This window comes from Triturus cristatus, chromosome 4_2 (assembly GCF_964204655.1).
Source record: "Triturus cristatus chromosome 4_2, aTriCri1.1, whole genome shotgun sequence".
In the NCBI taxonomy this organism is placed as follows: domain Eukaryota; kingdom Metazoa; phylum Chordata; class Amphibia; order Caudata; family Salamandridae; genus Triturus; species Triturus cristatus.
Genome location: NC_140586.1, coordinates 885,446,789 through 885,474,514, shown reverse-complemented (window position 1 = coordinate 885,474,514; position 27,726 = coordinate 885,446,789). Strand labels below are relative to the sequence as shown.

The following is a 27,726-nucleotide window of genomic DNA, read 5'->3' as shown; positions in this document are numbered from 1 at the left end:
ATGCAGGAGATACAGACCCTGCAGGAGGGCGTTCAGGTAAGGCAGCAACGGGGACAAGGCTCGGAGTTCGTTGCTCTCGCTGTGCGACTCCTCCTCTGAGGGAAACGCGCCGCGGGAGCAACGAGACGACAGAGCGCCCCCAGCGATGAAGAAAAACACTGAACAAATGTGGCAGCGGCCGTGTAAGGAGCACTCCCGCTCCCGTGGCCGAAACGGGAATCTGTGAAGAGAAATCACCAATAAGCCACAACAAAGCACAGAAAGATCAAAGGATCGGAAAACAGGTTGAGGCCCAAGCGCGATCCGCAAGCAGATACGCGCTCGGTTAGAAACATGCAAGAACAATAAAAGGCACTTAACTGGCTGCGAAGCAGCGAAGAAAGAGGAAGGACAACCAGGATGGAGGACGTATATAGTGGACATGGACACTGTTGATGGACTACCTGGACATTGCCCCGTGGGCCTATGGGATGTGTAGTCCTGCTCATGTTTTTTCTGCTTTGTTATTAATATTGTTGTGTTTTTCTTTATCCTTTGGAAAATTAAAACGAAGTTATTGCTTTTCTGGCTGCTGAAATATTTGTCTGAGAATAAAGCGAAGAGAGAAAAGCATAATCCTCGCCTACAGTCCTGACATAGAATCGAGAGGAGACCAGGACCTACCTGCTTGCTGATCTGCCAAAGGTGCATTGCTGGTTGGCTTGACTTGGCGGCTGCTCCTGCTATGTTCGTCTCTGCAGCAACAAATCCTGTTCAGCTGCTTCTCGCAGAAGGGGTATCTGGCCTCGTAGAACTCTTGTCAGCTACAGCCTACAGCTGTAGTTTTTCAACTTCCAAAAAAGAAACTTAAGTCTGAACGTAGGAACCTTCATCGCAACTTCGTCCAGCACCTCCCTGATGTTGAGGCCTCCTCCTCGGACACTGCCAGCTGCCTGGCCCTGCTGAACTTTCCCTTCTCAGACATTTTTCTTCAAAATTTCTTATAAGTCCGAAGGTTACCGTGCCCAATCCACTTCGTGTGGATTGGGCCCATCATATCAGTCGGCCATTACCTTTGACTTTGCCCTGGTCTGACCAGATGTCTGTGGTTGGCATTTTGAACTTGTAGGCACTAGTTTTCACCTAAAACTTTAAAAAATCATAACTTTGGTTCTACTGATTGGATTTTTGTTTTTGTGTCAAATTTATTACAATTTACTCTAGTATCTTAACCCCTTGTGTGCGCACGACGTCTCCCGGCCGTCGTGCATTACGGTGGGCGTGTGCGCACGACGGCCGGGAGCCGTCGTGTTCGCGAACGTCGTTTATTTCTCCCGCACAGCGGGAGAAATAAACCCGCACGCAAGGGGTTAAATTGGTGTGGGATTTTTCTTGTGTTCTGTTTTCACTTTATTGCTGTTTGTTTTACTTCTTAAATACTTTCTAAATTAAGCCTGACTGCTTTTGTGCCAAGTTTCCCAGGGTTAAGCACAGGTTAACCTAGTGACTTTTATTTGTTTACCCTGACAAGGATTGTGGCTGTTGCTTGAGCAGGGTTTCATGCCATTCAACTTACAACCCAATTCCTCACAGTTCCTATAGCCTGGAACGGCCTGCCGCTACACATCAGAGCTGCTTCTTCAGTTCTTGAGTTGGGCAAGACGCTGAAGGCCTGTCTCTTCGAAAAGACTCTTCGTCAACCCTAGGTTGGGCTAGCATTACACCTGCTTCGGCGCTAGGATACCCAGTCAGGTGACTGTTTGCTTTACAAATACCAATAACATCACATAACATTACAATAACAAGCACTGGCATAGCCAATAGGTCTCGCCTTTAGAACCTTATAAGTGTGTAGCCATGCAGCACACTTCCCCGCTGCCATGGATAATGCGCACTGATTCACAGCCAAGCTGGATGTCGTTGAACAACACTCCTCCTGGTAAAAACCCCGATTGCAACCCTCCAGGCTTCCGCTGGGCCACCATGCCTTCTAACCTCAAGTTGTCTTGCGCAAGCTTACCACGGGATTTCATGGGAGAATGAGCTTGTGGCAAATGCCCTGGCAAACCAGTCAGTCTCCTGATCTTTCCGTCATACCGCAGTGACTGAAAGTTCGACAAAGATGTACATTAACAATGAAAGGAAACAATGCCATCTATTTTGAAATGTATTTGTATTTTCAATACGTAAATGACAAAAACTGCCCTAGCATGAAGCTGAATGATATTTTGCACTGTGTGCCTTATTTTTAAATTCCAGAGAGAAAGAGATGGCTTTACTGCTTTGTCTCGAAATTGTAACACTTTAGAAATTAATGTTTAGTTTCTGATCCCCCAACATGAACTCTGCCATTTTCCTTAACCCCTTCTGTGCCACGCCCTTTCCCCCTCCTGTGCCGGGCGTTTAATAAGCGGGTGGGGTTCATGACGAGATAGTCTCGTCATGGGCACAGCGCGACCGTGCTCCATGTTCCTGATTAGGGCATCTTTTCATCGTTTGCTCAGCCAAATACAATGTTGCATTGTTGAAATGTACAGCCTCCTCTGGCCGGTGAGAGCAGCAGTAGGTGGGACTACGAATTACGCTCTTTCAGGCAGAATGTGCACTCAAGACATTTCCAACATCCAAATGTCTGAATAAGTTTTTTTAAAAACGTATATGAGAGAGATGGAAAGTGCTCACTTGACAGAAAGGAGGGCAACGAAATGCAGAATTAAATGTGCAAGCCGGGGAGGCAGTAACCCGTCTCTCAGTTCTCATATTCTTTCTGTATTCGACCCATCACAATTTTGTTTTATAGGTCTCGCCTGAGCCAGCGCATGCGCTGTCTCTAGCGAGACTTTTTGTAAGTGGGTTTTGAAAGTGCTACCCAGAGGCAGCCGGCCACCAGCTTGCTGTTACGTGCACAAGCGCGCGCAGCCGCCAGCTTTCAAGGCGCCATCTAGACCCTGATTACTTTCACTTTTGCCGCTCGCGTGTTTGCCATCGCGAGGGGCGCACGCACCCCTGCTTTCTCTTTTGCCGTCGTGTTAAGGTTGGTTTACCTGAAATTACCACAAACATTGTCTGCAGCAAACAAATGCATGTAACTTTTCATTGTTTTATTAACGTAATTATTGAAGGGGTGGAGTATCTTCACATGAGCTGTTCAAAAGTTATTCAGGAAGCACATAAGTTATCTCGTCCCCATGCAAAGTCTGATAACGGCAGTCCAGCCAATAGGCCTTTGATAGACTGGCTTAGACTTCTTTGGAATCTTGTTGTGATTATCCTATACGCAGACAGCGTGATTGCCATTTTATGTGCTATGCCAGCCTAAGGGATCCCCCCATCTGCCCTTGTGTTGCATAATATAAACTGAATCAATTCACCTCTTTATTACAGTAAAAGGAACGGACATATGTTTGTGTAACCATCACAGGTGGGGTGCAGCATGTCGTGTTCTGGTCACTGGAAGTCCATGTTGCTAAATGTAGAGTGGACGCACATTGGAACTTTAACATTAGTCTAATGTAGCTGTGGAATGGGAAGCGTGATCACGTACAGTTTACCGGATCCCTGTTGCGAACATCCAGATTATGGACTGTTTGTATACGTCAAAGTCCTATTTTATTGACACGAAGCCCACAGCCTCAGTGCATTCTCCTCTGACGTGTCTGACTGAAGGAGCCGTGCTCGGGTGTGCGCAAGTGTGGCTTAGGAAGTACGGCTTAGCCTATTTCTACCCCTAAACGTCGTTTGGCTTGACCTCAGTCTTGTGGGAGAGTGACATAACAGGCTTGTCCTGCTGGAGAATTTTTAGCAGCCATCCTTGCCCAAAAGGCTCCGTTAAGGAACTCCTCCCCAGCACCTTAACAAACTGAAACACAGAGATAGCGAAAGCCTTACTGATTTTCTAGTCTAATCTTTATTTCCTGTCGCACGGTTGTATTTCCTGAAAAGAAATCTTGTGCTTTTAAGTTTCTTGTATGTAACCGCTTCCCTTGTTTAACAAGCATTGGCACAGCCAATAGGTCTCGCTTTGGGGACCCTATAAGTGTTTAGCCATGCAACAGTTGATGTTGTTGCACAAAGGATATTGTGCTGCATAACTAAACACTTATAAGGTCCCAAAAGCGAGACTTATTGGATATGCCAATGCTTGTTTAGTTAGTTCACCTGGTCATGGATTTTCTAGTGTTCACTCGAGACACACTTTTAAGTTGTTCAAAGCCACGCATTCTCTTCATAAGCAGACGACTGCCAGGCTGGAAGAGTTTTTCAAATAAAACTGAATGCTGTCTGCTGCTTCAGTGGTACACAATCACATATTGTAGACAGAGGTAGAAACGCCGGCAAATACACAGGGCGAACTGAGCATTTGCAATGCAATAGGTCTCGCATTTACGCAAGTTTAAGCTATTGGCATTGTAAATGTCAATGCCTTTTATTTATGTTTTAAAAACCTAAACATAAATAAAAGGCATTGTCATTTACAATGCCAATAGCTCAAACTCGCGTAAATGCGAGAGCTATTGCATTGCAGATGCTTGTTTCAAGTTTGTTGAGGTGCGCGCCTTGTTGTGCGCGGCCGCCATTATTTTGCATGTAACTAAAATAAAAACACCACAGACAATGGGAGGGAGGGTTGGGGGTAAAGAAGGCATCGACAACGGGAGGGAGAGCTGTGGCGGTCAGAAGGCTCAGACAATGAGAGGAAGGGCTGGTGGGGGGTGAAGAAGATGCACACAACGGGAGGGAGGTTGGGCAAAGCACGCCGTGCCTGTAGTAAGAGAAACTCGTTAAGAAAATAGTGCTTAAAGAATAGATAACAGGTATTGTGTAACAACCAAAGTAAAAGAGCCAGTCACCATGGGAGGTTACAAATGAAGATGAGGCGGTACTACGGAGGGACTAACAAGCCTATTTACGAACCAGAAGCCATCATTTAGGAAGGACAATGACACAAGCCAATGGCAAATATGGGTGGAGGGTGGGCGGGCTTCTATTCCCTACTCCACTACAACAAGTCTCGTAGAGCAGTGCATGCATGCTGACTTCAGGCTCAACCTAAAAAAACATAACAGGAATAATTGCTGAAAACAGGAAAGGCTGCACACATAGCAAGAGGCACACAACCAGGTAGCCGAGCGCCAAAGAAAAAGGACATTACAAAGACACAGAAGAAGAGGAAGGATAGAAACAACAGAACCAGAACCCTTGGGCCTCCCAATGGTAAAGATTCTGAAAACCTAGAGACTGGACATGTCCTTCCTAACATCTACTGCCTTTGTCATGGGCATTCAGGCTTCTCTGACCAACCTCTTCAAATATCGAGTGTTCATCAGTGGTGTAATTTATCATTGGTTTGCATTCTACTTGACAATTCAATTGCTGCCGGTCACAGAGTTCCATAATGCCCCCTACACGTTTCATTCTCTAGATGGAACCTCTTCTGGTAATCCTTAGCAAATCAGGGAACCTGTTTTTTCACCATGCTGACGGCAGAGGTGCCCCTCAAGATCGCTTCTCCCTAGTATGTGTTTCTACTCTTCTAACCTTGGAGATTGTTCCAAGATTTGTGGTAACCCATCACTTGAAACCCAACCCAGTGACAACAGAGCTCCTGATACTCTTGCCTAAGAAGTCCAACCTACCTGTACAGCTGGCATCAATTCCTGTAACATCTTGGACTGTAAACCAACCACTGTCAGCAATGCATTGGGTTTCATCCTCAATAACAGACTGAACCGGCAATCTCGATTTAACACTGTGGGTACCAGTGCATGTTACTGCCTTACGTTACTTTGGAGCTTCAGGCTGTTTATATGTTAGAACCGTACTACAAACCCTCAGTTTTTCTAGACTTGATCACAGCAACTCCCTCCTCACTCACTATTAACTGCAGGCCTTGCCTCTCTTAACTTATCCTTGTTTCAACAGAAGAGATGACAAGGGAGACATTCTCCAGGGCTGCACCACTCACTGTCCCTTCAGGGTGTCTGAGTGAACATTGGTGAGGCACCAGGTAACGCACCAAAAATATTAATTAAAAAGTATATATTTTTATTTGTTTTTCTTAACATGTACTACATGACAGGATGCAAACGCACATCCTGAACAAATTCAAACATTAGAGGGGGGAAGCGGGGCAACAGTTCCATCCGTACACACAAAACCATTTTTCTGACAACACAATAACTACAGCCATTGACATGGTAGCAATCAGAACTAATTGGGAACAGTCAGGTACCATTCCCATCGGCGAGAAGGTCCAGTCCTTAATAATGTCTCCATAGACCCCAAACTTTGTAGAATTTTCAAGGACACCCTTTGCTTGTATATCTGACTTTCTTTTGCAGTTTGCCAGGTGTTGGACCCGGCCTCGTGGCGTGGTCCCGAACCCTCCTACCCGACTCGACAGGGGCAGCCCCCACCCTTCGGGGTCCCTCCGGATTGTACCTTGCCACCCGCACCAGCCTACACGACACGGCTCGCCCCGGCCTCGGCCCCAGCGAAGCCCCGACATCGAGGCACCAAGATCCGGCCAGGGGGGAACCAAGTGGCCACTCCACCGATCCCGGAGGAGGGGAGTTTCGCTGGGACCCCCAACCGGCCCCCAGCGCCTGGTTTCGATCACCCTCCGGCCTTCCTGGGCGCTGGCGCCTCTCCCGCTGGGTGTCTGGCCTCTCCCATCCCGGCCCCTCCGCCCCCCAGGCGCAATGGTCCGGACATCAAAGGGGTCCAGACCTATATCTGGGGCAGCCTCAAACCAGGACGGCAGTTGTATCCTGGAGTCAAGAGCCCTGCTGATCGGATCGCGGCTGACCCTACGGAGAAAGACTCATCACTTGGAACTTGGAACTCTGAGCCCTGCTGACTGCGTCGCGGCTCCCCCCTTGCTGAGAAGAAGACCCTCAAGGAACATCGGAGCCCTGCTGACCTCGTCACGGCTTGACCTCGCAGAAGTAAACCATCGGAGCCCTGCTGACCTCGTCGCGGCTCGACCTCGCAGAAGTAAACCATCGGAGCCCTGCTGACCTCGTCGCGGCTCGACCTCACCGCAGCAATCCCCCGAGCCCTGCGGACGACGTCCCGGCTCCCGGAACCCCCCGGCTCGAGGATTGAGAGCTAGGCACAGGGTGTTCCAGTACCAGGCTAAGACTGAGACTGTCCCGCTACCCCATCCCAACCAGACCTTGAGACTCTTTTGGATCTCTCGATCCACCTGTAAATATTACCACAGAAATCTGCCTTGATTACCGATAAAAACTTATAAGAATTAATACCCTGGCTGTGTCCCTTTGTGGTGGTAGGGTTGCTTGGCTGATACGATCATAGGAGAAGGACCTCGCCCAGGAGGCTTCTCAGCGGCGCTCGGCTACTCGCCTACGGAACGGTGGCCCTCGAGGTGGTCAGTCCGACACCATCGGGCTCCCGGAGGGCGCCCTTCTAACATTGGTGGCCAGCGGTGCGATCCGAGCCCAACGCAGATCATACAGCGAGTAACTCACCCACTACCTACCTAGACACAGGGTAACCATGAACGACCAACAGACCACCACAACCGCGGAGTCCCGACGAGAACGGTTGGAAGAATATACACATAAGGAACTAAAACAGTTTTGTAAAGACAAAGGCATCGCGACCACCGGATTAAACACAAAAGAGGACCTGCAAAAAGCCCTAAAGACCTGGGTAGAGTCCGAAGCGGCCTTCCCCCAAACCAAAGAAAACCCGGTGCCAAACGTACACCGACAACCAACCGCAGCCCCGGCAGAGGGGAGGACAACCAGCATAGAGATCGGCCTCTCCCTGGAAGAGATACGAGAACGGGAGAGGGTCAGGACCCACGAGTTAGAGCTCGCCCGACTCCGCCTGGACGGCGAACGCCTACTAGCCGAAAAGAAATTGTCCCTAGAGCAACTGCGGCTGCAAGAAGAGATAGAGGAGAAAAAGCGGCACCGAGAACTGGAAGAGAGGAGGCTAACCCTCGAGCATGAGCGGGGCCTTAAAGAACTTGAAATCAAGTCCAGAAATGGAGAGACCGGCACCCCCAGAAACCGAGACACCCCCACACATGTCGAGGCGAAAGTACATATCCCCAAGGATGTCGTCAAAGAGCACTACAAGAACGACGACATCCAACAATGGTTCAAGGCCTACGAGGTAGCCATGACCGCCCATCGGGTACCCCGGAAAGATTGGGGTGCCGGCCTATGGGGACGGTTCCTCAGCGAAGGCAGAGACACCCTGCTACAGCTCCAAGACGCAGTGATGACCTCCTATGACCACATGAAGGAGGCCCTGCTCACCCGCTATGGGCTCACCCCAGAGATGTACCGCCAACGCTTCCGGGACTGCAAGAAGCTCCCCGGTACCACCTGGGTGGAATACGTAGACTTTTTCAGCAGAGCCCTGGAAGGTTGGATCAAGGGCAGCAAGGTCACCTCCTACGAACAACTGTTCGACCTCATTGTATGGGAGCACCTCTCCAACAACTGCTTCATCGAGCTGAGACAGCACCTCCTCGACAGCAAGCTGACCGAGCCGCGGAAGCTCGCCGCCGAGGCCGATCGATGGGTGAACACCCGGGTCCCTCGGAACTCGATGGGGGAGTACCAACGGAACACCACGGGGCCCCCCCGCCAGCGGGGCGGAGGAGGGGGATCGAACAGGAACAGAGACTTTCCAGCGGGCCACCCCGGAGTCCTCCCCGGGGACCGCCCTCAAATCGCACGTCCCTGTCCCTCGCCCGAAGAGGGGCCCCCCCAGCCCGACCAGGGCCTCGACCGACGGTGACGTGCTACAACTGCCAACAACCAGGGCACTATGCCAGTGACCCTACCTGCCCTGTGAACCGACGGGCGGGGACCACCGGGCCACCCCCCCGCCAGTTGGCGGCCGCTGCCCTGGGGGAAGGGGGAGAAGAGGAAGAGAACTACGACGCCGTACCAACCGAGTGGGAACCCGCCGCCATGACATTAGTCTGCCTGGGCAGCCGGGAAATGGTACCCCGGGCTCCCATCCCGAGCAACACCCAGAAGTACCAACAGTGGGTCACCATTAATGGACGCCGGGCCGAAGCCCTCCGAGACACCGGAGCCAGCGTGAAAGCCGTCCGCTGCCACTTGGTGACCCCCGAACAGATCTTGCCTAATGTACTGTGCCCTGTCCGGTCGGCAGACAACACTGAGAGCTTGTGCCAGATGGCCCGGATCCCCTTCGAGTGGGGGGGAGTGTCGGGCATGCTGAAGGTCACCGTCCGCGACGACGCCCCCGTGGACTGCCTCCTCGGGAACGGCCTGGAAAGTTCCCCCTGGGCCCACGTTGAGCGCCGAGAGCATCTGGGGATGCTGGGACTGCCCGAATGGGTCTGCGCAACCACCCGGTCCACGACCGCCCAGGCCATCCAACCGAGCGTCGAGGCTCCCCCCGAAGAGCCGGAATGGCCCGAACCACCAGCCCCCTCCGTCGAAGAAGAAGCCGACACCGAGGCCGGGCCGCCAGAATTCGCCCCAGACGAGGTCGCCGCGCTCGGCGACCTCCCCGAACTCGCCCAATGGCGCCAAGAAGGTGGCCCCACAAGGGAGCAGTTCCGCCAAGAACAAAAGACCTGCCCCTCCCTCGAAGGGACCCGACAGCAAGCCGCCGCCCAGGCCACCGGAGACCAGACGGGGACCCACTGGGTCTATTGAGACAATGACCTCCTCTACAGCGAGCAGAAGACCGCAGAATTGGGGGCCAGCCGCGTGCTGGTGGTCCCCCTCAGATTCCGGGGCTTCCTCCTCAATCTGGCGCATGATGTGCCCCTCGCCGGGCACCTGGGGCAGGACAAAACATACAGCCGCCTGGTGACCCACTTCTACTGGCCCCGAATGCGGAAGGACGTGGACAATCATTGCCGGACCTGCCCGACCTGCCAAGCCAGCGGGAAGAGCCGGGGAAGGGTCAAAGCCCCTCTCCAGCCCTTTCCAATAGTCAACACCCCGTTCGAGCGAGTGGGGATCGACATCGTGGGGCCCCTGGACCCCCGAACCTCCCAGGGGCATCGCTTCATCCTCGTCCTGGTCGACCATGCCACCCGATACCCCGAGGCCATCCCTCTCCGAACAGTGACGGCCCCCGTGGTGGGCCGGGCCTTGATGGGAATCTTCTCCTGAGTAGGCTTCCCCCAGGAGGTTGTGAGCGACCGAGGCACCCACTTTATCTCGAAGTATATGCGGTCCCTGTGGCAACAGTGCGGGGTCACCTACAAATTCACCACCCCGTACCACCCCCAGGGGAACGGTCTAGTCGAACGATTTAACCGGACATTGAAAGGGATGATCAAAGGCCTGGAGGAGCCCCTGAGACGCAAGTGGGACGTCCTGTTGCCCTGCCTCCTGTTTGCCTATCGGGAGGTCCCGCAAAGTCTCTGGGGTTCAGCCCCTTCGAACTCCTGTACGGGCACCCGGTCCGAGGCCCTCTCAGCCTGGTCAAGGAAGGCTGGGAGACCACCATCCTGGATGCTCCCCCCGACGTCTACCGGTACCTCCTGACCCTGCGAAACCAAACACGGAAATTCAGGGAGCTGGCCAAAGCCAACCTCGAGGCCAGCCAGGAGGAGATGAAACGCTGGTATGACCAGAACGCCTCCTCCATCGAGTTCGAGCCCGGACAGCAGGTCTGGGTCATGTCGCCCGTCGACCCCTGTGCCGTCCAAGACAAGTGGACCGGGCCCTTCAAGGTGGTCGAGAAGAAGAGCCCCGTCACCTACCTGGTCGACCTGGAATCCCCCAGGAACCCCCTCCGGGTCCTCCACGCCAACAGGCTCAAACCCCACTTTGCCCGAACAGAACTTAGCCTGTTGATGGCTACGGACGATGGGGCCTCGGACGACTCCGAGCCACTACCCGACCTCCTGAAAACCGCCAAAAAGGACGGCTCCATGGAAGGAGTCATCCTCTCCGCCACCCTGACTCCCGATCAGCGCCGAGACTGTCAAGAACTGCTGCATCGCTTCGCTGCTCTCTTCTCCCTCACTCCCGGAGTCACCCAATGGTGCGTCCACGACGTCGACACCGGGGACAGCCCCCCCGTGCAACACCGCGCCTACCGGGTCCCCGAGCGAGTACGGGCCTGCATCCACGCCGAGGTCGCCAAGATGTTGGCCCTGGGGGTCATCGAACCCTCCGACAGTCCCTGGGCCAGCCCTGTGGTCCTGGTGCCGAAAGCTGCCGCCCCCGGCACCACCCCGGAGCTCCGGTTTTGCGTGGACTATCGGGGATTGAATGCCGTCACCAAAACCAATGCCCATCCCATTCCTCGGGCAGATGAACTGATCGACCGCCTAGGAGCAGCCCGCTACCTTAGCACCTTCGACCTCACCGCCGGATACTGGCAGATCGGGCTCACCCCCGGCGCCCAAGAGCGTTCCGCTTTCTCCACCCCCGATGGCCATTACCACTTCCGAGTGATGCCCTTCGGCATGAAGAATGCCCCGGCGACCTTCCAGAGGCTGGTAAATAAGGTACTGGCCGGCCTAGAAGCTTTCTGCGCCACCTACCTGGACGATATTGCGGTGTTCAGCAGCCACTGGGCCGAGCACCTGAGGCACCTCGGGGAGGTCCTGATCGCCCTCCAAAGGGCCGGACTTACCGTAAAAGCCAGCAAGTGTCAGATAGGCCAAGGATCAGTAACCTATCTGGGACATCAAGTGGGGAGCGTCCATGTGGCTCCCCTCCAGCCAAAGATCGACGCCATCGTGGCCTGGGAGCCCCCAACCACCCAAACCGCTGTAAGGGCCTTCCTGGGACTCACGGGCTATTACAGGCGGTTCATTCAGAACTATGGAAGCATTGTGGGCCCCCTCACGGAGCTCACATCAAAGAAACAGCCCAAGAAGGTGCACTGGACGCCCCGCTGTCAGGCGGCCTTCGAGACCCTCAAGACAGCGATCTGTACCGCTCCCGTGCTACAAGCCCCCGACTACAGCAAGGAGTTTGTGGTGCAGACGGATGCCTCAGAGTACGGAATCGGGGCTGTCTTGTCCCAAGTGAATTCTGAGGGGGTTGACCAGCCGGTGGCCTTCATCAGCCGGCGCCTGCTGCCCCGGGAGCAGTGATGGAGCACCATCGAACGAGAGGCCTTCGCCGTGGTGTGGGCCCTCATGAAGCTCCGGCCCTACCTCTTTGGCACCCACTTTCGGGTCCAAACCGACCACCGACCCTTGCGGTGGTTGATGCAGATGAGAGGCGAGAACCCGAAGTTGTTGCGATGGTCCATCTCTCTGCAGGGGATGGACTTCACTGTAGATCATCGGCCCGGCAACAACCACGCCAACGCCGACGGCCTGTCCCGCTTCTTCCGCCTCGGCGAGGAGAATCCCCAAGACGATGGGTGACTCTCCCTGCCTTCAGCTGGGGGGGGACGCCTGTTGGACCCGGCCTCGTGGCGTGGTCCCGAACCCTCCTACCCGACCCGACGAGGGCAGCCCCCACCCTTCGGGGTCCCTCCGGATTGTACCTTGCTACCTGCACCAGCCTACGCGACACGGCTCGCCCCGGCCCCGGCCCCAGCGAAGCCCCGACATCGAGGCACCAAGATCCGGCCAGGGGGCACCAAGTGGCCACTCCACCGATCCCGGAGGAGGGGAGTTTTGATGGGACCCCCAACCGGTCCCCAACGCCTGGTTTCGATCGCCCTCCGGCCTTCCTGGGCGCTGGCGCCTCTCCCGCTGGGTGTCTGGCCTCTTCCATCCCGGCCCCTCCGCCCCCCAGGCGCAAGGGTCCGGACATCAAAGGGGTCCAGACCTATATCTGGGGCAGCCTCAAACCAGGACGGCAGTTGTATCCTGGAGTCAAGAGCCCTGCTGATCGGATCGCGGCTGACCCTACGGAGAAAGACTCATCACTTGGAACTTGGAACTCTGAGCCCTGCTGACTGCGTCGCGGCTCCCCCCTTGCTGAGAAGAAGACCCTCACGGAACATCGGAGCCCTGCTGACCTCGTCGCGGCTCGACCTCGCAGAAGTAAACCATCGGAGCCCTGCTGACCTCGTCGCGGTTCGACCTCGCAGAAGTAAACCATCGGAGCCCTGCTGACCTCGTCGCGGCTCGACCTCACCGCAGCAATCCCCCGAGCCCTGCGGACGACGTCCCGGCTCCCGGAACCCCCCGGCTCGAGGATTGAGAGCTAGGCACAGGGTGTTCCAGTACCAGGCTAAGACTGAGACTGTCCCGCTACCCCATCCCAACCAGACTTTGAGACTCTTTTGGATCTCTCGATCCACCTGTAAATATTACCACAGAAATCTGCCTTGATTACCGATAAAAACGTATAAGAATTAATACCCTGGCTGTGTCCCTTTGTGGTGGTAGGGTTGCTTGGCTGATACGATCATAGGAGAAGGACCTCGCCCAGGAGGCTTCTCAGCGGTGCTCGGCTACTCGCCTACGGAACGGTGGCCCTCGAGGTGGTCAGTCCGACATCATCGGGCTCCCGGAGGGTGCCCTTCTAACCCTAGGCCATTGCTGTCCTTTGTCCTGAGGGGAACAACTACCTATCGCGGCCCCTGCCGCAAGGAGAGCGGATCACATTGCTCTTTCCACGCCGTGAGGGGAACGGCTGCCCAAACTACACTTCCCAGCAGCCTTGCGCCACCCTGACGCTGCATTTGCGCCGGGAGGCGTTCAAAAGCACCGGAACCCTCCCTCAGCGAGGGATGCACGCGCGGGCGAAGCCCGGGCAAAGGGCGGGCCGTCTGTGGCCGTCCGGGGCAGGAAGAGGCAGGGCTGGGCCCTTTCTCTTTGATCTGCCTTTCGGGACAAAAAGAGTAAGATTCATAATCAACTGTTTCATCCTATTCCAGTACTTAGTATTCGATAGGTTATATTACTTGTTAATCCTTCTTGTGTGACTACGGTATTGTGACTTACGGCACTCTGAGCAGCCCAAGCATATATTAAGTCAATTATGCCTTCCCGTACTCCCCAAAGTAGACCCTCACTACTAGGAGGGTCAGTATGAGGTACTTTGGACAACTTTATTATTAGGGCTACCTCAGGGCTTGAGAAAGAAATAGCCTTGGTAGAGCGGCGCCTATCGGCTGATCACTTACTAAATAAACGCTCTTCGATTGGATCAATCCAGTTGGCTATTACACCGGAGACCGCACCACCAATGTCTTGTTTGGTGAATAACTCATTGAGCGACGCCAGTACTCCCTTACTTATGCAAGATAGCATTCCCTTGGCAAAAACCTATAATGACTCGATAGGGCTTGTTTCTAACTTATCTTCTGACATATCCTCAGACCTTATTACCATAGAGAGACAGACACCTAGCGGCGATGTTGTAACCGCTCAGGTGCAGAAGAGAAAAGAAACCATCACCGCAGGCCCCCCACCCAAAAAAAGGAAGAGGGGAGGAAAAATAAATAACAAAAATAATACTATCAGTAACAACAAAAGTAAATCAGTGAAAGCTACTAAGATGCCTGTTTCTTTAGACGTCCCAAAGGCCTTGGGGGGGGGAAACTCATTCGGACCTCCATTACTTTGACCCAATAATTAATGAGCTAATGGGACGTATGGAGATACTTGTCAGATCACTCCTACTTCCACTTCTTGAAAGAATGAAGGGAGTGTCTAACCAACTTGGGTCACTGGAGAAGTCGATTCTAAGTAACACCGATCAAATAAAAGATCTATCTATTAATAGAGCGATACATTTAAATAGCTCCATACAAGTAAAACCATCTTCACTGATAGATGATAGACAGACTAAGTCAGTGGCCGTTAAAAGTTTATCTCCCCTATTGAGTTCGAAAAATCTGACACCCCAATTGAAGGATGATATTGAGTCAGAAAGTGGGCAGTCCCATATGTTGTGGTTTTAGTAGGAGTTCCAATACTAGAGAAAGGGAAAAAAGAAGGATACTACGATTTAAAGAACAAGGTTGTACACTGGTTGAGTCAGAACAGACCCTTACCGCCTAATATTGATGGGGAAATTTTAAACGTACGCAGACTCGGCTGGGTTGGACACCGGCCGAAGGAAACACAAGGGGATTTGATTATTGTTAATTTTAGAGATTGCAGGGCAACAATGCATATAACAAATTGGTATCAAGGGTTAGGGCAGAGTGTTATTAGAACTTATGATTTGACCTATTTTTATCCCCAGACACTAATGAGGAATCCAATACAGATTAGAGTCCATCCCCAGCACCAACTTGGGGGCTTCAATTTTAATATTCCTATTTCCAATCATTTTTCAACTCTCCGAGGGCTGGAGGACGTAGATTGACTCCCTATTAGGGGAAAAAAACGGGATTCTCAAGAACTTGGTGACAGGGTATTAGAGAACAGCGATTCTCTAATCCCCTGCCCAAATTCCATTACAGTTCACAATAAGAACGTACAACAACAGGATCAAAGCACTGTCCCTCAATGGGTGGATGAAGTGTTGGAATCCCCCCCTCTATCATCAAACATTATGACCGGCTGTAACCGGGAGGTCACTAAGCCAAAAATGGATGTTGTATTCTGGAACGTAGCTGGACAACGCTCCAAACTAGGGAATGATGTCTGGACAAATTTTATTTTAAATTTTACTATTCTGTGCCTACAGGAGACATGGTTGACAACAGAGATCCATGTAGGTGGGTACAAAACTTATTTTTCACCTGCCCAACCTTCTAAGTCTGGTAGGGCTAAGGGAGGCCTAACTATTTATATTTCAAACTTGATAAATATAGACAAGATGAGGGTTATAAAACTTGACCACAATTTCCAGATCCTTAGTTTTCGTATAAACAAGAAGGACACTTTCCTGTTGGTAAACTTTTATAACAATCTTCCCGAGATAGAATCAGTGAACTTAGTAAATTCTATCTTTTCCTTAATATCATCTATTATAAGGAAATTAGCCAGGGAGGTAATTACCATATGCGGTGGAGACTTTAATCAGACTTTTTGTCAAGTAACTAACAAATTTATCTGTGGCATCCACGATGAGAGAGATAACCCTAGCCCCCATTTTAGTCACACGAGATTAGGTAGCTCCCTAAATGAAACCATGTTCAACCTAGACTTAGGAATTGCCAATAATTTAGTTAATCCGAACATGGCGATGGCACCTACATTTCATGGGAGAGATTTTTACACCACTATTGATTTTATCCTGGTGTCAAATTGAGTAATAAGAAGAGATAGTTCTTTCCATTTACACCAGAATGCTTTGAGTGACCACTATCCCATGAGCATCACTATTCAACTCTCATATAGGTCCAACCCTAATATCCCTAGTTTATTGGATCAAAATAATTTAGTATTAGACAGATTTAATGGCTACTCTCTTAAATGGGCTCTTGTTGATCCCGTTGAAATTGTTAAAACCGTGGTAACCAATGTACACTCGTCCATTCAGAAATGTTTAGATTTGGCTACTACAGATGTTGATGTTATTACCAATTTTGGCACTGTGATTAAGGCCATAAACAAAGCCCTAATGGTGAAAAAAAACAAAACACCAAGGAAAAGACAGGGCTGGTTTAATCACAGGTGTACTGTAGCTTATTCAAACTTAAAATCTGCTTTACGTATGACAGTTAGGGTTCCTGTCGAGATCTCTAAATTGAGGAGGGCATATAATTCTGCCATAAAAGAAAGAAAACTGGAGTTAAAACAACAACTCTGGGACCAATTGCATGAGAGTTGTTTATATAAAAATAGTGCTGCATTCTGGAAAGTGGTAAAATCACCTTTTTTAATTGATAACGGTGACTCCCCCAAAATTGAGGTCGCTATTGACGAAAAAGACTGGGTAGAGCACTTTTCAAAAATTTTTATGAACAACTCAGCATCTTTTAACAAAATTGATAATGATTCTCGCTATCAACGGTCTTCCCCGTATCCCATTGACCTGGTCATTTCATCAGACCAGATCACTCGGGCTTTGAGTGCAAGTAAGAAAGGGAAGGCCCCGGGCCCCGACGGGGTCCCAATAGACTTTTTTAAATCTATATTGATCTTTGGATCCCCTTTTTGACCAGGGTCTTTAATGCATTGTGCACAATGGGACTTCCGGAATCCTGGAAAAAATCTATACCGGTCCCGATCTTTAAGAAAGGGGACCGGAGCTCAGTATCCTGCTATCGCCCAATTTCCCTATTGGATTCCCTGGGGAAAGTGATGGGTCGAATAATTCTTGGGCGTTTGCAGGAGTGGGCGGAGGATAGTGGTATCTTATCCGACCTACAATATGGGTTTCGTGAGGGTCTGGGGACCATTGACCAAGCCTTAAATCTATCACTTCTGATGGATAAATATGTAAATGTCAAGGCTGGAGCTCTCTATATGGTCTACGTTGACCTATCTGCCGCATTCGACTGTGTCAGTCACGCTAAACTCTGGTCTGTTCTGTTAGAGATGGGGGTGGAGCAGAGTGTAGTTACCTTTGTGAGGGAACTATACTCAAATGCGACCGCCAGGGTGAGGTTTGGGACCAGTGGAGAACTCACTGCGTCGTTTGGAGTGGAGAGGGGTGTCAGGCAAGGATGTGTCCTGGCTCCCTTTCTCTTCACCCTTTATACCAATGGATTGGAGAGGGAGATGTTGAGGGGGGCCCAGGACCTCCCTATGGTAGGTAATCGTCCAATACCGGCTCTTCTCTACGCGGACGACGCAGTGATACTGGCCCGCACCCCTAACGAACTACAAAGGGCGTTAAGTAGGTATTCATCCTTTATGGCCACCTTGGATCTCAAGGTCAATATTGGAAAAACCTTTGTTATGAAGTCCGGGGTTGGCAATAAAAATAAAACTAGGGCTATTTACCTGAATAATGAAAGATTGGCGACCACAGATAAATATCCTTATCTAGGTGTGATGATTGACCAGAAATTAAGCTGGAAAGCGGCAGTCGATGTGAGGAAACTTCAATTTATGAGAACTACCACAGCCCTTGTAAATTTCTCTAGGAAATTAGGTAAAAAAGCACCCTTGGAAATGGTTAAAATCTACAAAGCTAAATGTATTACAGTGGCTCTGTATGGAGCGGGTGTGTGGGGCCACGTAGCTTTGGATTCTATCCAGGGGGTAGAGAACACCTTTTTGAGGTACCTTCTTGCATTACCTAGGAGCTCTGCAAATTTTCTTTGCCACATGGAATTGGGTCTTCCCTATGTGGCAGATCTGGCGAAAATACAGCCACTTTTACTGTGGCACCGAATTTGGTCGTCGGATTAAACAGCCTTTTCACAAACAATTATTCAAGACTGTAAAGCTCTGGAAAATGCACTCAAATCTAGGTGGCTATCCTATGTTAAAAGATTTTTAACTGACTTAGGGTTAGTAAAATATTACCATGATCCCTTTTTAATACGGGAGATATCGAGGAAGGCTTTTCAGAAACTCTGTCTAAACCACCTCAAAGAACTGCGACTTACTTCTGAGGTCATGAAACAATCAGTTAGACACAGCTTGACTGTTCAGACAGTATTTGGGATGCAGCCTTACCTAACCTATAGTATTACTGCTTATGAATTGTTTCTTTTGGTTAGGTTTAGGCTGAACTTCTTCCACCGTTTAGTTGCTTTCCCGTTGAGAAACAACTGGGCATAAAAAATCTACCTCCCTGTCCTTGTGATGGGATTTCTACCCAATCCACACAATACATACCATCCTTTTCTGCAAATATTATATGGAACAACGGAAAAAATTACTTATCCCATTATTAAAACGAATGGGTTTCCGAACTTGTCGTCCAGCTTTTCTCTTTCTGCAGTTACTGGACGGGGCGGGGCTGGTTTACATTGTTTCTAATTTTTTGCAGTATATTTCGTGCCATAGAACTAATTTAGGATGATTTTAATAGGGTTTAACAATTGGGACGGGTCAATGATGGGATTTGAGTGTTTTAATCTATATTTATTATATGGCCGATTTTATTACTTATTGATGGTTAAAATATATTGATGCTCTTTATCCAGTCACTTTATATGCATTGTCACTTTAGCCGTGATCAAATTCCCGTGATTATCTGTGTATGTATTTTTTTGGTTTTAAAACTTAAATTCAACGTTTTTTTTTTTTTTTTGATGGTACATTCTTATGAGATGTTCTAACATTCTATTTGTATGTGTATCTTTTATGACCTGTCTTCGGAAGGTCGAATAAAGAAGTTTTTTTTTTATTTGATTTGACTTTCTCTGCAGCCATATATCTGTCCATCACCTTTCTCTGTTCTCCCAAGTTGTGAACTTCCTCTACCCCCCAATGCCGAGTGATATCCCTCTTTGCCATCACCAATCCTACACTGCTGAAGAGGAGCTTTTCCCAGGGGATATCCATATCTATTGGGTATACCCAGCAGAACATATTTTGGCTCCAGGGGATGTCTACCCCCAGTATGTTTCGTAATTTCAGGATTATTTTGTCCCAGTATGTCTGAATTACCAGGCATTCCTACAGCATTTGCACAAATGTCCCCCTTTCCCCTCTACACCTCATGCGCTCCGGGGTCACTGCTCTTCCCATTACATGAAGTCTCGCCCTGTCATAGTAAATCCTATGTAATGTTTTAAGCTGTACCAACCTCAACCTGGATTTACTAGCTACCTCCCATGGCTGATTAGGGCCACCTCCATAGTCACTGTGGTCCATCTCACCTGTATCCTGTGTCCATCGCCCATGAAGCTTACTGAGGGTGTCTGGCATGTTATTATTAAGTGTTTTGTAGGTGAGGGAAATAGCCACCTTCCTGAAACTCCTTCATAAGTAGACTCCACGCCAAGGGTGCATAGTCAGGGACCTCAACCCCACCCAGCTCCTTCGCCCGCTCAGTGTGCCTCACTTGTGCTTACTACTAGTATTGATTTGGATGCTACTGGTATTTTCCCTTAAGTCATGTGAAAGACATGAGGTCCCCCCCCTTCCAGGAAATCCCCAACCTTAGTGAGCCCAATAATTTCCCAGGCCACAAAGCCCTGCAGCTGTCGCAGTTCCCTCAGCATTGTTTACTCCCAAAGCGGGGTTCCCGTGTTACCCTGTGAGCCAACCCAATACACTTAGCAGCTTTGGCCCATGCATCCAGCTTGACCTGTGTTGCCGGCACCCCGTCCACCATTGAGACAATGCATGTGCAATCGCGCCCTCAGTTGCTCCTTCTCTAGCCTAAATGTCGGCTGAGTGTGTGGTCTTTAATAGCCATCAGATGCGTGGCCTAGTAATTTGCCCCAATATCCTGGAGGGCAATCCCGCTATTATAGAGATTGTGCTGTAAGGTCTGCAGCGCGAATCTGGGATGACCCTTATTCCATAGGAGGGCCCATAGCTCCCCCTCGATGATGTGAAACTCCTCCTCCGGGATTTTGCAATATATATTTTGTAGGCTTAGAGAAGCTTGGGGAGTGTATTAATTTTGAAGATAGCGGCATGCCCTAGCATTGTCAGGGAGAGCCCCCACCATCACTCTGCGTCTTCCTGGAATTTCTGGACCACCCTTCCATGTTTCGAGCCAATCCAATCTCCCTGTTGGGGGTAATGTAGCTACCTAGGTGCCAGAAGCCCTCCCTATTTATTGCCAGACTCTGAGGGAGGGTGCAAGATCCAGCGTGCCAAAGGGGGGGCACAGTACCCATTTCCCCCAATTAATGTTGTACCCTGAGACTCTACCATAGGTTTCAAAGGTCTGGAAAATGGTGGCGATAGTCATTGAAGTTTCCATAATGTAGAGACCATCATCGGCATATAAGGAGACCTTCTCCACCAAAAGAATACTTGATTCAAAGATGGAAGTAGACAAGTTTTAAACAAAGAAATCATACAATGATGAGAATACAGAATAACACAACAAGAAAAAAACATCACGAAGACAAGACAGAGTTCACTGAAACCCCCAGTTACTTGACATAGTATAAACAAGGAACTGAAGAGGAATAGGCAAAAAGGGTGAAACCCCTAGTGTTGTGATGTAATGAAGACTCTTAAACAAGTCCCTTTTGTACGGTCTAGTGCTGATCTGCTCCCCCCCCCCAACTTGGAGGGACTCCCCCTCCATCTTGTATTGGTAGCCTCCATAGAAAGGAGTGGTACTTCCGGTTGTTTCGAAAACATGAAGTGTGCTTCTCTCACCACAAGAGGTCCTCATAGACTGCATTCATCAGCCTCTTTTCTTAAAAGCCAAGTTCCAACCTCTAAAACATTTCTGTGTTGAAATAGGGTCCTTTCAAAAGTGATTTCTGTGAAGATCTTATTCTATAGGTAAGGGGAGTATCAGCAGATAACGGAGAAATCTATGTTGTAGGTCCAACCGACGCTGCCAGGACACCCCTCATGCTGGGTTGAGGCTTCTGTGGAAGGAGTCCAGTGTCAGGCCCTCTGTGGCCGCCCGGCCCCTTCAAAGAGAATAATACTGAGGCCTCAAGGGTATGAGGCTGTGGTGGCCCAGAATGCAACTCACTAGGGCAGCTTTGTCTGCAGTGCTTGCTTCCTTCACGGAAACAAAAATCCTTTGACCACATCACTCTTGTGCTGTCAACTCTCCAGAAGCGTCTTACTGAGGTAAGAGTACACGTAGAGGCAGCTTGGGGCACCCACAAAGCCTGCACCTGGCTGTGCTCATTTATTTGACATAAACGTTGAGAATGTATGGTGGGGAAAGAGCAGTCACTGACTCGTTCATTTCTGACAAGTCAGCAAGACTCTGACTTTAACCAGCTGTGTGACCACTTCCTGTCCGGTAACATTTAACAAGCATTGGCATAGCCAATAGGTCTCGCCTTTGGGACCTTATAAGTGTTTAGCCATGCAACAGTTGCATAACTAAATACTTATAAGGTCCCAAAAAGCGAGACCTATTGGCTATGTGCCAAGCGGGCCGTGAAAGTGATCGCGATCGCGATCAAACATCAATGCGGCCGTGTGGCCGCGAAAGTGAAAGTAATCGCGGCAAGCGCGGCGCACGCACCCGCGCACATGCACTGTAGCTCTAGGCTGGCCTGGTAGCACTTTTTGGAGCCCTCGCAATAAGTCTCGCCAGATCAGCGCATGCGCTGGGTCAGGCGAGACCTAAAAAGGAACTGAAACTCCTCTAGTTCCCAAAGCAGAGAGAATGCGGCCCCAAATCACTTCCTGACCTCGGAGTTCGGCGTCTGGTGCCCGATCCTTCCCTACTGCACCTTTTGCATTCTTTCTTCAACGCTTGCTCGGACCTCCTTTGCCTACTCCCTTCTCTGTCTTTTTATACATTTGTGGGTTTTTCTCACTTTCCTTACTAGCTCTGTTCACGTTTTCCCTTATACGGTAACCTGCCTCCTAATAGCTGTTCTTAATCACAGTTTTTTTTTTTTTAGCTTTTATAGCTGTTATTGCAGCACGTTAGTCTCCTGCCACTGACTTTTTTTACACTGAAAACGTTCACCCATTTCTATTGTTGAATCCTGTTTTCCAGCGACTTTCTCTGTTTTTATATCACTGATTTGCACATTAATATTTGTGTCTATATCCTGCATCCACTAGCACTCCAGGTGCCGGTTCTACACTTTTTTTTGTTTTACCTATTATAAATAGGCTTCCCGGTTTTATGGTATTTACTTTTTTTGATATTTCCATCTGTATTTATCCATATTTATTTTTTGCTAATTTTATCTGTATTTATCCATATTTATTTTGGGTTTTGTGGAAAAATGAAGCTGAAATTAGTATATTTCCACGTTTATTTAACCAATAAATATGCAGTCATGCTTGAATGCCTTCCAGATTTCAGTGATATGAACACCCGCAGAAGCTAAATTAATGCATATATATGAAAATATGCACATTTCAGTATCAACCTTGTTCATATCTACTGGTGTTAAAGCCTCTATACTAAGATTCCTTTCTTTTTTAACCCACTCACCTATCAATTCACACTGCTATTGGCCAGGCCATCATGGCAGACAGTATTTAGAATTACTCAAAAAGCAACCCAATTTCTGTTTTTATCCATATTTAAAAATAAATACAGCAAAGAAAATAAATGTTTTCTGTCTGTATTTATGTGTGAAAATCAGTAAAAACGGAAAACAGGGAGCCTTAATTATAATCTAGTTCCTGGTTTTCACTACATAAAAATTCACAAATAGATTTATAAGATACAATATCCTGGGCTCAGTCTGGGGATCATGGAGCTAAATTTAAGCACACCCACTCTTGTTTGCCACCTCCTGAAAATATTTCATGGGTTTGAATGTTTAGCATTCGACTTCTCACTGTGGGTTTCTTACATGGAACCTCACGGTTAACCTTCTCCAACCACGATCCTCTCACAGGTCATGGATATGGTGTTCTATGTGAGTGATCAGCACATTGTCTCTTCCACTGACTCCCTAAATAAACTCACCGCCATCTCTTCAAGAGGCTTGTGCTATCCAGCAAGACAGAACCCGAGGAAGTGAGTCTCTACATTTGACAAAGACATCCACCCTCAAAAAGGCGTACATAATTATACCGAAGCACACTTATGGATAAAATCCAAACAAGATAAAAGTCCAAAAATAAGTTCTAATATGCTGAAGTGATAGGTACTTGTTTATTTTCATATTTTTTCTGATGTTCATCAATTCTTTATACTATAGATAAATGGATGCATTAAAGATACTAAGGCAGCCGACACATGTTTCGTCAATTTGACTTTTTCAAGGCTGAATCGCTGTTACTATTCAGTGGAAATATATATTCTTCAGTGGGATCTGGGGAAAATCCATGAAAGTGACCTTTCCATATGGTAAGTATTTAGAAGTATTATTTGGAGTTATTTGATAAAATAGTCCATAATGTCCTGTTTGTACTGACGGCTAGATGCAAGTGAAGTCGAACCACGTCAGGTATATGCACTGTGAGCGAAGGGTTGCTGGGGCCGTTATAACCCTGACTTGTGGAGGTGCATGAATGGCTCTCTCGCTTTATCCTAGGAGAAAGGCTTGAATAGTGCCACAACTGGAACAACTGGAACACAGCTTCACCTAGAGAAGGCAAATTAATACAATTGTATTTTATTAACAAACAGACACCACCAAGAGTGTTTCCATTTTGCTTATTTTTCTCAAATGAAAAAGATACAGCGACATGTGCATGGAAAGGCCCGTTTATGTAAAATAAAAGTGCACATTACTTCGGTAAATGTGAAATGATGTCAGCGCAATCTGAACAAGACCTAGTCATGTCAACTTAATCATATCTAAATTAAGCATTCATTCTTAATTAGTACAAACACTCCACCATCTGCGTGCATGATGTTAAGACAAGTAATTTTAATGAACCCCTCATTCTCTGTCAACAAAAAAAGCCCTGGAAGGGGCTGCAACTTGAAATGCAACAGGATCAAGCTCTATGTACTTCAGGAAGAGCTAAAGAATCTCTTGTTTAAGAAACATGTCAGGGCCATAACTAGGCCTTGTTAGCTACACTAGTTTCAGGGAGATGGACGGATAATATAGTGATAGAAAATCCACTTCAACTCACGATAATGCTCCAGTATTCCAGGTAGAAAGAAACCAGCAATGCTTGAACCAACCAGAGGAGGGCTGTAAAAAGTGGCAAAGATAACTTAACAAATAGGCAGGTAAGATAGGAGTTGCTGAGCCTGATCCAATGTGAAGAGGAACGCATGGTGAAGAAGAATGTTAAGGGAGTTACCTTTGCTAGATACTTCCTGTAGAGTTATCTTTCATTTCTGAAAGACAAGTAGAAGCAGCTGTTAGGGAACAGGACTCCATGCAATGTTAAAGAAGGGTTTGCTAATTCACTGCGCTGTATACCTAGCACACGTGTGGTTTCCATTGTGTTTCTAGCACGCATACAATTTCCATGGGTGTGTCACTGTGCTTCTTTGCCTTGTAGAATGCTTTTGTTTTACAATGTGCTCGTCTCCATTACATTGGTGCACATGCACCTTGCATTCAACTATATTATTCGATAAAGCATGTTTTGGGTTATTAGCATGTTTGTACATGATTCAAAATACAACATAAATCAATTAAATAAATCAGTGTTGACGAATTACAGTAGCATGCCCTTTTTCACCAGGCCGCAAAGAGTTTCTTGGTTTGTGAAGTGCATCACTTTTCCATGATCTGTTCTAACTAGTATGTGGGTGCTATGCAAGCACCAGTTCTTTACTAAGTTACTCTGTGAACACTGATAAATCACTTCCTTATCAGAATCAAATAAGATGTGACGTGATCAACAGAACATTTAGGTAAATGTCTGTGTAGGGGGAAATATCCTTGGTAAGTTTCAAAGATAGCAAAGATGAGATGTCTTTTACAACCAGTTAAATATTGTGTCTTTACATTCCATTACAATTCCTTTAGTGATTTTAAATATCTTTGCATCCAACAGGAAACAAACCTTGGATGCACAAAATAATTTTAAATAATGAATATAACACTGTAAATCTGCAAAACATGGTCACAAATAATGGGCTTCCGTATTCAAGAAAACATCAGTGCAGTCAGAGACAGGCGAACCTGAACAGATCCATGAAGAAGTCCAGGCCAATTCAATGAATGTAAGAGTCTAAACTGTGTGCCTTCACGCCACAAGATTAAGAAATGAACTCTAGAAAATTAGGTCAACAACACCGATGAACCACCTACTGTTAAAACAAGCGACTGACACCAGCTTTGATCATGAGGTTAGTATGACATTGTTACAGAAGTGCTCTGCTTCCTAACATGATAACAGACCATCATTCAGTGCTCTAGGTTTATTGTATACTCTTCCCGGCCAAACCAGAGGAAAACACAACAGAGTGGAGCCAGACAACTGAAGGCTGAAAGAAACAGGTGTTCTGTTATCTAAAACACAGAGTACTGTTCTAGTTTGCAACGACCAAAAGGAGGATGTATCTTTACCCACAATTATGTAAAACCTTTATCCACTCTAAAGACCCAATCGCCCACGAAGAAGCCTTGATTGTTTTATGAATGTGACAAGTATTTATTGACCAATGGCCTAAACTTCTAAATCAGAAAGTAAGCATCTAATATACAACTCTCATACAGGGAATGTGACAATAAAAGTTCTGAATCAACCATGTTGGCCCATCAGGAAACACAGACCTGGGATGTAAACAAATATATATCCAACCCAGAGACACAAACCGAGAAGAAAGAAGTATCTGACACACGCATCAAGAGCTTTAGTTGGTCATCATTACTAAAGCGCCACCAGCAACCACATACAGGTGAAAAACTATTCAAATGCACTGAATGTGCAAAGAACTTTAGTCGATTATCATCCCTACAAGGTCATCAGCGAACACACACGGGGTAAAAACCGTACCATTGCAGTGAATGTGGGAAAAGCTTCAGTATTTTATCAAACCTTAAACGGCATAAGCAAACACAAACTGGGGAAAAACGATACCATTGCAGTGAATGTGAAAGTAGTTTTAATGACTTTTAGACATTAAAAAGAAGCATCAGCGAACACATACAGGCTAAACCATTCAAGTGCACTGAATGCGAGAAGAGCTTTTGTCAGTTATCACAGCTACGAAGACATCAGCAAACACACACAGGGGAAAAGCCTTTCAGCTGCAGTGAATGTGTGAAGAGTTATAGCCAGTTATCGCACCTACCTAGACATCAGCAAACACACACAGGGGGTAGAGCATACCACTGCAATAAATGTGAAAGTAGTTTTAGTCACCCTTCATCATCAGCGAACACACACAGGGGAAAAGCCATTCAAATGTAGCAAATGTGCGAAGTTCTTTACCAAGCCTAAAACAACATCAGCGAATGCACACAGGAGAAAAACCATACCATTACAGTGAATGTGAAAGTAGCTTTAGTAAATCTTCCGCCCTGAGAAATCAGCAAACACACACCGGGGAAAAACCTTACCATTGCAGTGAATGTTGGAAGAGCTTCAGTTTATTATCAAGCCTAAAACAGCATAAGCAAACAGACACTGGGGAACAACCATACCATTGCAGTGAATGTAATTTTAGTGTCTCTTCGACATTAAGGACTCATCAGCGCACACATATAGGGGAAAAACCTTTCAAGTGCAAAGAATGTGAGAAGAGCTTTTGTCAGTTATCACATCTACAAAGTCATCAGCGCACACACACAGGGGAAAAGCCTTTCAACTGCAGTGAATGTGTGAAGAGTTTTAGTCAGTTATCACACCTACGGAGACATCAGCGAACACACATAGGGGAAAAACCTTTCAAGTGCACTGAATGTGTGAAGAGCTTTAGCCGGTTATCACACCTTCAGAGACATCAGCGAACACACACAGGGGAAAAACCATTCAAATGTAGCGAATGTGCGAAGAGCTATAGTTCTTTACCAAGCCTAAAACAACATCATCAAATGCACACAGGGGAAAAACCAAACCATTGCAGTGAATGTGAAAGTAGCTTTAGTGACTCTTCAGCATTAAGGAATCATCAGCGACTACACACCGGGGAAAAACCATACCATTGCAGTGAATGTGGGAAAAGCTTCAGTTTTTTATCAAACCTAAAACAGCATAAGCAAACACATACTGGGGAAAAACCATATCATTGCAGCGAATGTGAAAGTATTTTTAGTGACTCTTCGACATTGAGGCATCATCAGCGAACACACACAAGGAAAAAGCCTTTCAAATGCACTGAATGTGTGAAGAGCTTTAGTCGCTTATCACACCTCCAAGTACATCAGCGAAAACACATAGGGTGATAGGGAGAAAAACCATTCAAGTGCAGTGAATGTGTCAGGAACTTTTGTAACTTATCGGAACTCTAA

General features: G+C 48.0%; 1 protein-coding gene across 1 annotated transcript; it reads left to right on the top strand.

Annotated features, from left to right (window-relative positions):
• Positions 1 to 27,726, top strand: LOC146835340 (uncharacterized). Its single transcript, XM_085599978.1, is given in 3 exon segments — positions 1 to 36; positions 23,560 to 23,708; positions 26,652 to 27,726. Coding segments are annotated over 3 exon segments (1,260 nt in total).